The following is a 10,310-nucleotide window of genomic DNA, read 5'->3' as shown; positions in this document are numbered from 1 at the left end:
CTTGAGCAGCATGTCCTCCCCCTCAGCGCTTCTGGGAAGGTCCACAATTTTTCTACACAACCCTTCACCAAGGGCCCTGAATTTCCAGGGAAGAATCATTAAACTCGGGTACCACAGCACAGTAGCTTCAGCCTGTGAGACTTCCAGGAGCCTAAACCAATATATTAAAGACACCAAAAGCTTTATTGTCTCCCAAATTAAAAGAAAACAGCAAAATTAAAATGAATAAATATTTAATAAGGTAGCTACAAAGAGAGATGTGTGTCTACCAGCCAACTGTAATTGAATTCAACTCTTACCTCATTATATGTAAGTAGAGTGAGACAATGACTCCAGAGAACAATAATCTTTTATTTTCTTAATAAAGTTCAGAATTACAATAATCCTTCACGTTTTTTAGTAACAGCAACAACAAAAATCTTATCTCCTCTGTGAGAACTGAGGTGTGCCTGGATGTGTTCCATGTGACAAGGAACTTCTGAAGGTCCTGAGGGGACATGAGGAGCCTGGGGAAGGGCAGGAAACCAGCACTCACTCAGAGACCTCTCCTCACCCCCTCGATGCCTGCAATCTGCAGCTTGACCCACAGCAGCAAGGCCTCTCCAGATTTCTGTGCATCCTCTGGGATGGATGCATCTTTTCATTTTGAACCTCCGGAGAGGCTTTTTCCAGGTCCTGTCCCTCCCCACTTCTCCTTAAAACCATGAAGTGCTCATTTCTTGTGCCCCATTCTCCTCCCAGCAATGATGTGCCCCTTGTTCAAACAAAGGCCACAGGGATGCCTGCCCAGCAGGCTGAGCCACCAAAACTCTGGGGATGAGGGGGAACAAAAGCAGAGGAAAAGCAGAGTGCTGATAGGGGCAGAGGCCATCAGACACTGGACTGTAAAGAGCTGGGAGGCAGAGGAAGTGCACCAAATGGAGACCCAGACGGTGCAGTGGGAGCTGGGTGAGTAAGGCCTGGAGGGGTCCCCTGTACAGATACACTGAGAGGGGCCCAGTTTGCATGCCTTGTGGTTGAGACTCCTAGCATGGCTTGGGAAGTGTGGGGAACTCTGGAGAGGCAGGAGGCAGCCTTCTTTTGCCACCCATGAAGAGTCACTGTGTGGCAATAACCATGGTCCCAGACCTCACTGCTGGGAGGGGAATGGGGCACAAGAAATGAGCAGCTTCATGGGTATATGGAGAAAGGGGGAGGGACAAGAGCTGGAAAATGAGGTTCAAAATAAAAAGATGCATCCATCTCTGAGTTTGTGCTTATCAGTTCTCCAGACTAATACCAGCCAGAGAGAAAGATGGCGGAAGGCTGCTCTGGGTTAAGGAAACTGACACACACCTGCCTGGCTTCTTTTTTCCCTACCCTTTTCCTTTACTCTTTTTTTTTTAAATTTATTTATTTATGCATGCAGAACTGGGGTACAGGCCAGAGAAGCAGGGGCAGTGAGAGGATTACCAGAGACAGAGTGGGGAGCAGAACAGGCCCACTGACGAAGTACACTGCTGAGGGGAGCAGTGGGCAGATGCCACACCATGTGGTCATCTCCGGGGCAGGCGGGGATCGAACTCAGGCTGAAGTGGCTTTAGCTTCTTAGTGCTGTGCTTTAATCTGCAGCAGCACCAGGGCCCTCCTTTACTCTTCTACCATCGTTTGTGTCTACTTAACCTCTATAAACCTCTATCTCCTAGTCTGTAAAATGGGACCAATGGTAATACTTACCTCAAAGACTGTTGTGAAGATATAATACTAATACACATAATACTAATGCACATAAAGCAGTTAGAATAGGATCTGGCATAGACTGATTTATTATTATGTGTCAGCCATTATCATCCTCTTTTCTTCCTTTCTTTCCTTCAGCTGGTCTTTTTCAAAGCCTCCTGTCAATCTCCCACCACCATGTCATGAGCTCAGTATGGTGCTGTATCAGTACTCTGGAGACTCAGGTCCTGTGCTGAGATGTTCAACCAGGACATATTCCACTGGAACCCAGATCAGTACTGTAGTAAGTGCTAGAAATCAGGAAAGAAAGTTACTGGTGGCAGGCTGGGGAAGTCAAGAGAAGGCCACTGCTGGGTTGGTCTAGAAAACAGAAAGTGGGGTTCGGGGGAGAGAATAGTAGCAGGGACCTTCACAGCTGATCAGTTTGAGGGAGGCAGGTAAGGTAATATGAGGGGTTTGGGCTGCATGTTGCCAGAGCTTATATGGGGCATGGGAGACTGAGGCGATGCTGCCACCTGTAGGGAGCCTAGAGGCAGACAAGAGGGCTACATTTATTAGGAGGGCCACTGCCTGTGCCTGCTTGACCTCGTTATTGCATCTAACCCTTCTAATAACTCTGCATTCGGAAGCTTTACTGATGAACACAACTGATTCTCAGTAAGTGGAAAGCAGAGCCAGGATCCCAAGCAAAGATGTCTCCTGGGTTTCCAGCCTCTGTTACTTCTCCCTATGTTTCAGCACGTCATACCCCACCCCAGAGACCATGTCATTTTTGTGTTTTATTCCAGAAGCCTTTCCAACCACCGAGATGGCTTAGACCACCCCCTTGCCAGGGGCCCTGGGGCTATGGAAGCTAAGTCCATCCCCATCGTGGGAAAAACTCAGGAATCCACAGATCAGGGAGTAAGATGCAACCCCAAAGCACGTCAGAGCCTGTCAGGCTCCATGAGACAGTGACTGGACAATAAAATACAAGTCTGTAGGTGAAGGGTCCCAATGCCATATCAGGAAGGGACACTCAGGTTGCCCATTTTAGACAGTAAAAGGATGATCCTGAAAGTGCATAATGGGGGGTGATGATCCTTAGTTTTGTAGGCCAACTTGCCTTCACTGCTAAAATCATCTTAAAATAGAGCTTCCGGCCCTCCCTGGTGGCGCAGCAGGTTAAAGCACTGCACTAAGAAACTAAAGCCACTTCCGCATGAGTTCGATCCCCGCCTGCCCCGGAGGCGACCACATGGCGAGGCAGACCTCTCCTGACCCGCCTGCTGCTCCCCTCAGCAGTGTACTTCCTCCATCTGCCTGTTCTGCTCCCCGCTCTGTCTCTGGTGAATCCTCTCACCCTCCGCATCTTTGGCCTATACCCCAGTTCTGTACGAATAAATAAATAAATCTTTAAAAAAATAAAAAAAAAAATAGAGCTTCCTAGAGAAAACTATGCCCATGGAGAAATTGAGGGCCCAGAAATGAAGAGATTTGAGATCAGAATCCCAAAGCGATAGAACCCACGTCTCATGAATCCCAGCTTGGGGTTGCTTGAAGTGGCTGATTCCCCAGACTTTTCACTCTTTTCTCCAAGACAATCGTCCTTTTAATTGGCTCACTCCGAGGTCAGTTCACAGCTTTGAAAACCCAAGATTCAAGAGTCAAAGTATAAAAGGGGTTTACCACAGCTTTCCCTTTACACTTTAGGTTTCTATAATGGGTGTGGCTGGAAAAGCTAAGAAATAATCCACACGGAGCTCCTAGACTCCCAGAATCCATGGCCTCTGAGCCACATTTTTGCAGGGCAGATGAGGGACTATGACTCCAGAGCCCTTAATCTGTCTACAGTGACAGCAATGTATGCTGGCAGGGCATTCCTATCATGAACCAGTCTCCTACACTTACCTCCTTGCCTGGGCATATGACCACCATGAACCAGCGGTATTAATTCAAAGCCTTCTTCCAGACATCACTGGAAGAGACATCCTTAGACACCCCAAGCTACATACAGCTAGTGATAGAAAGCACAGGGTCAGACAGACACACGTTAAGCTGTTGATCTGCATCTCTGTTCTTCCTGGGAACATTCTAGCTCTCTTCCTATTCAGATAACCATCTATGACCAGCTGAACTTCCAGGGCAAGAAGATGGAGTTTACCAGCTCCTGTCCAAATGTTGCTGAGTGCAGATTTGACAATGTCCGGTCTCTCAAGGTGTAATGTGGAGCGTGAGGATAGATTTTAGCAGAACTTCAGACCCCTTATTCTCAGTCCCTAAATACCTGGGACCATAAAGGTGGGGATGTGGGGAGAAAGATGTTCCTCCACACTATTAACATTTCTGAGAGACAGACCTCCATACTGAAGTAATCACAACATGTGTAAACATGGCAAAGCTAGAAGGAACATAAAGGTCTTACTGTCTTGGAATGAGATTTGGGAGGTAGGAGGATTAAAGAGCTGTATATCATTAGTGGGGCTGTGACAGTCATCAGATCTATGCCTCTGGAGCTCATAGGTCTAGGATTCCTTCAGAAAAGCCACAGGACCTTTAAACTGTCTTTGCTAGCAGAAAATAGAGAGCTGCCCAATTGTACTTCTATCCATCCCAGAGCAGATACTACTAGATAATTTATCTGCTAAGGAATTCAGCCCAAGACTCAAGAGCCATGTTAGTTCCTAACTAGTTTTTCAGGTGTTGTTTGCTGATGTTTAATCTTACTAGTGAGGAAGAACCTCTGTTTCTTTTGTCTCCTGACTCTTGACAAGGCAGTCAAGGTTTTCCTGTCAGTCTTGGAAAACACATAGAGGGCCTCCCTGCTGGCACAGGGGGTAAAGAGTGCTATCACGTGCCACTGCAGCACGAGTTCAATCCTTGGGCCCACGTGGCACAGCAGACCTCTCTTGTCTCACCTGTTACTCCCCTCAGCAGTGTATTTCAGTAGATCTGCCTGTTCTGCTCCCCACTGTCTTGTGAGAATTCTCTCATCCCCCACCCCCTGCACCTCTGACCTAAGCCCCAGTTCTTGTGTGCATAAAAAAATCCTTAAAAGGAAAAAGAAAACACATGGAAAGTGCTCTCCTTTGGCTGAAGCAGAATTGGTTTTGTACATGGATAGGCTTCCAGAATTGCCTACCACTTAAAAGTGAATCTTCATCCCTTTAAAAGGAGTAGTAGTTTAAGTTGTCATAAGTAATTGGTTGTGAAAAATTGATCTAAAGTTTTAGGTATGTGGTAGCGGGAGAAGAAATCCACTTTGCCAATATACATTACTCCAGTTGTGAAATAGACCCTCAATGGGTAATCCCAAAATAAATGTCACATTTGCAAACACTTTTAGTGCAGATACCAACTCATTACCTGTCTTTTGTGATAAATATATTACGTTGCATGGTGCTACTGGAATTGGCTTGATATTTTAATCTACTAGTAAATAGTTTAACCCACTTTTAACATCTAAAACAAAAGAGGGGTCTCTCTGATGGTATAGCCTTTAAGTCTCAGCACTATCACCACAATAGCCTGAATTCTATCCTGGTCAGGGAGCTGAACCACATGGCACAGGAGACCTCTCCTACCTTGTTTGCTGTTCCCCTCAACAGTGTATTTCAGTGAATCTGCCTGTTTTGCTTCCTACTCTATCTCTGGTGAGTCTTCTTACCCCAGCAAATCTGGCCTACACCCCAGTTCTTGTATGCATAAATAAAAATAAATCTTTAAAAATAAACAAACCAAAATGTGCCTTCTCCCTGAAGCTGTGTAGATTTCTAAAATTATATTTGTATAGAACTGGCGTGTAAGTCAGAGGTGCAGGGGTGTGAGAGGGTTCACCAGAGACAGAGCAGTGAGCAGAACAGGCAGATCCACTGAAATACACTGCTGAGCTGCAGGCAAAGCAAGAGAGGTCTGCTGTGCCATGTGGGTCAGCTCCCTGGTCAGGGGTCGAACTCAGGCAGTAGTAGTGATCACACTGAAGCTAAACCCTAGGCCACCAGGGAGGTTCTGATTCTTAACCCTGAGAACAAATCCCACTTCTTGTCTTTGGCAGCTGGATTGGTTATGAGCATAACCAGCTTTTGTGGCCAACAGTTTATCCTGAAGGGAGGAGAATACCCTCACTGGGATGCCTGGAGTGGGATTAATGCCTACCACATCGAACGCCTCATGTCCTTCCACCCCATCTGTTCAGCTGTGACTCTGAAATTTTCATGTCTGTGCATGGAAGTTTGGGGCAAGAAAGAGGGTGTGGATAGACTGACACATAAATTACTTTTTAACAAGAAGGCAGGAAGGATAAAAGTATAAAAGAAAAGCTCTGCTCCCTCTGTTTCTGCCATTTGATTTTTCTACACTAGATGGTATTTTCATTAAGGTAAAAGTAAGAGCCTTCTTGAAGGTGGCAGGAAATGGATACTCAAAAGTCCAGGCCTTCAAAAGTGCCAACAGGATGAGCACTTACCGAGTAGTAAAAAGCAAATCATTGGCCAATTTTTTTTTTAACCTAGAAACAGGGAAATGTTTGACGTAACCTTTAAGTGGATGACTGAAGAAATTGTCAGATTTTCCAATGTCTTTTATTTTTGACTCATAATAATCCTGTTTCTAACACCAAACATTATTCTATTATGCCTCAGACTGGAATGCTGCTAGTCTTTGGAAAACTCAAGTGGAAGCAGGACTTTCAGTCTTGTTAAAAATGACCCATATGCAGGGAGTGAGGCTGGGCTTAATTAATCCTATCGAAATATTCTTATATATCATGTGATTTTTGTTATGATTTTAGTTTTTAATTATCACATCTTACAGTCCTACCAAAATTTAAGGGAAAGAAACCTAAACATCTCTAGATCAAAAAAAAAAATTGCTCTCTCAAAATTTGCTTTCCTCTCACTTTAGCTTGACTTTTTCCTAACATATAATTTGCATACAGCAAAACGTCTAGTTCCTAATGTATATGCTCGTGAATTTTTGAATTTTGCACCATAGGCCTGTCTGGTGGTGCAAGAGTTAAAAGTCTTACCACTATCAAGCTATGGCCAGCCACTGCTGCATGAGTTTGATCCTGGGCCAGGGAGCTGACCCACATGGCACTGCAGGCCTCTCCTGTCTTGCCCTCTGCTCCCTTCAGCAGTATTTCAGTAGCTCTGCCTCTTCTGCTCCCCACTCTGTCTCTGATGAATCTTCTTACCTCCCACACCTCTGACCTACACCCCAGTTCTTCAATGCATAAATAAAAATCAATCTTTTTTTTTCTATTGTGAAACTAGATAGAATTTTACTTACCTAGATTTAACATTTTAATTTTACATGTTTTTTTTTTACATCATTCTTCATTTTTGTACAATGTATGTTTTTTTGTTTATAGTTCCCAAAGCATTCCTACCAATTCACCAGAGTACCATCACCATAATACCTTGTGCTCTTCTCCAGTTTTGACCCTACTTCCTTCTCCCTCCCTGCAGAATGTCTCTGGTTACAGTTGCCTGTTGATTTTGATTTTTACTTTTTTATTATTTTCTTTCCCTTTGACCCCTTACACTCCTCCGAAAAGTGAAACCATCCGGTATTTTTTCTTTCTGGCATTTTTCACTGAGCATGATCCCTTCCAGCTCCATCCATGTTGCCATGAGCGGCTTTTTTGATTGCTGAGTAACATTTTATTGTGTATATGTACCTCATCTTCTTGATCCAGTCATCTATTTTTGGACATTTGGGTTGTTTTCATAGCTTAAACTGTGCTGTAGTAAACAGGGGTGCAGGGACTTTTTGAATTAATGTTTTTGTACTCTTTGGGTGGATCTGAGAGTGGAATTGCTGGATCATGTGGAAACTGCAAACCCCAAAAAATAATTAAAAAAAAAAATCACATACATAGGCCCTCTCTGATGGTGCAACGGGTTAAAACACAGCATTATGAAGCTATCCACAGCCACTGCAGCACGAGTTTGATCCCCAGCCAGGGAGGTGATCCACATGGTGTAGACATGGGGCAGCAGATCTCTCCTGTCTCACCCAATGCTCCCCTCAGCAGTATATTTCAATAGGTCTTCCTGTTCTACACCCCACTGTCTCTGAATCCTCTCATTCCCCACATCTCTGGCCTGTACCCCCGTTCTTGTGAGCATGATCTTTTTTAAAAAAGATGAAAATTATATACACTCATGTAACCAACACCCTAATCAGATAGATTCCATCACCTGCTGCCCCTTGTCAACTAATTGTACCTCACTTTCTACCATAAATGTTACTTCTGCACAAATGTTAGTTTTTGAACTTTAGATTAGCCTCTGCCCTAATATTTACATAGTACCCAAATTCCCTATTGGATATTTAGGTTGTCTCCAACACTGAATGTAAACACAGGTACATTTTTCCTTTCTTCATTGCACTTCTGTTGTTCCAAGTGAATCAGCTTTTATACATTTTGAACATTATGGCATTAAATTGAATTAAATGAGAGTATGGGTAACTGTTTTCTTATGAATTTGTATTGGCTGGAATATTTTTTCATGATCTTCTATAAGCCAAGTGTGTTGAATTTGAAAAGGTAATTAAAGAATTAATAAGACACCTTAAACTTTAGTGTCTGGGTTACAGAATCATAAGGAGTCCAAGATTATCATCTTTGAGAAAGAAAGGTGTATTGAGCAACAATGGGAGATCTGTGATGACTACCCCTCCTTATAAGCCATGGGTTGGTTCAATAATGCAGTTGGTTCCATGAATATAGTGTGGGGCATAAGTAAAAATAGGGTTGGAGCACATGTCAAAGAAACAAGGTCAAGGTGCAAGCCTTGTGAATACATCAATAATTCAGATTTCATATATTCCAATACCTTCCTGGGGATGTTGGTATGACTGTCACTTTCTAGTTCACACACACACACACACACACACAAAGTACATGTAATTTGAACTTCAAATTATTGGTACCAACAACCACTTAAGGTCACTTCCCCTCCTTTTTTTTTTTTTTTTTTAAGATTTATTTATTTATTCATACAGAACTGGGGTACAGGCCAGAGATGCGGAGGGTGAGAGGATTCACCAGAGACAGAGTGGGAGCAGAACAGGCAGATCGACGAAGTACACTGCTGAGGAGAGCAGCGGGCGGGTCAGGAGAGGTCTGCCACGCCATGTGGTCACCTCCGGGGCAGGCGGGGATCGAACTCATGCGGAAGTGGCTTTGACTTCTTAGTGCTGTGCTTTAACCCGCTGCGCCACCAGGGAGGGCCATTTCCCCTCCTCTTTTATGGAAGTATTTGTTGACTACTCAGACCTTCTTCTCATATGCAAGATGAATTTTCAACTAGTTGCGCTATCCTATTATACTTACAAATAGTGTCTGACACATTTAGGATGGCTGGTTTTCTGGGCCATTTGATGTGCTTTCTGTACCATAGTGTTTGAGGATACCACTTCAGGATTTAGGGTGTGAAACAGGTTCCTAATGAGTTTTTTTTTTTTAAGATTTATTCATTTATGCATACAAGAACTAGGGTATAAGCTAGAGATGCTGGGGGAGGGGAGTGAGAGGATTTACCAGACTGGGGAGCAGAACAGACAGACCTACTGAAACACAGAGAGGAGTATCTGATGAGTCATTTTAAGTCTGCTGCATGATGTGCTTACAGTGACCGGTGACAGCTGGAAGCCACTGTCTTTAACCCCTGCATACCAGAGGTTCTTCTAACTAGTTTTAATAACCCAGCGTGCTCTGGATTTTCTAGTTGAGTTTGCTACCAGTATCCTGGATACCATGGATATCGGTGTATCTTGGAATGTGACCATCACGGAGACTATAAACACTGCAGAGTGTGTGGATCCCATGCCCAGGTTCAATCTGTTCACCGTATCCAACAGTAGTGAGTGGAAGTAAGAGAATTCCTTAAGTATGTGATTTTGCTAAGTAATCTGGATTTACGTTGTGCTCGTAGACATTGCTTCCAAATACTAGCTGAAGTTTGCAATAAATGTCATTAAAAAAAAAACCCACAAAACTCTGTAGACTGAATTAATTACCATGAATCATGAATCACAGTATGTGGCAAAGAACTTTTTAAAGACAATCTTAACACCCAAATTCCCTTTTATGTACTTGCAAGTCACTTACTAATCAGGACAATTATTTTCTCCATCAAAACCAGTAGTCTCTCAAGTTTGCACCATATATTTTGCTATAAAATCATGAATCCAGAATTTTACCTTATTCTAATTGCTTACTATGCTAAGCTCAATTTAATATAAAAAGGCAGGGCAGCTGACCTCACAGCTGATTTTCCAATCTCAACCTGAAGCACCTTAAAAATTATTTTGTAAAAGCCAAGACATATAACCATAGTGCATTTAAGGTGAAGTTTATTTATATATTTGACCTTTTGAAAATGTTATCAATGTCACATTAACTTATTTTTTATTTTTAAAATTAAAGCACACAGAATATAACACAAACACCTCAGAAACTTTAAAAATTTTTTATTAATAATGTACACTTATTGTCTTAATATGATCTACAAATTTCTCAAGTATTTTTTCCTGATAAAATAAGTAAATCTGGGTATGGATGTAGTGTTTGCAATTTATATTTTTAAAAAACACTGAACATT

General features: G+C 42.9%; 1 protein-coding gene across 1 annotated transcript; it reads left to right on the top strand.

Moving 5' to 3' along the window:
- Positions 1–917: 917 nt before the first annotated feature.
- CRYBA1 (crystallin, beta A1) lies at positions 918–9,688 on the top strand. Its single transcript, XM_012726148.1, is given in 7 exon segments — positions 918–948; positions 2,508–2,570; positions 3,811–3,931; positions 5,753–5,771; positions 5,773–5,895; positions 8,302–8,440; positions 9,440–9,688. Coding segments are annotated over 7 exon segments (627 nt in total). The 3' UTR covers positions 9,571–9,688.
- Positions 9,689–10,310: the final 622 nt, after the last annotated feature.

The sequence above is a fragment of the Condylura cristata genome, unplaced genomic scaffold, assembly GCF_000260355.1.
Source record: "Condylura cristata isolate star-nosed mole 26May11 unplaced genomic scaffold, ConCri1.0 scaffold00017, whole genome shotgun sequence".
Lineage (NCBI taxonomy): Eukaryota > Metazoa > Chordata > Mammalia > Eulipotyphla > Talpidae > Condylura > Condylura cristata.
Note: the sequence above shows the minus strand (reverse complement) of the source record. Positions and strands in the feature narration are given on the sequence as shown.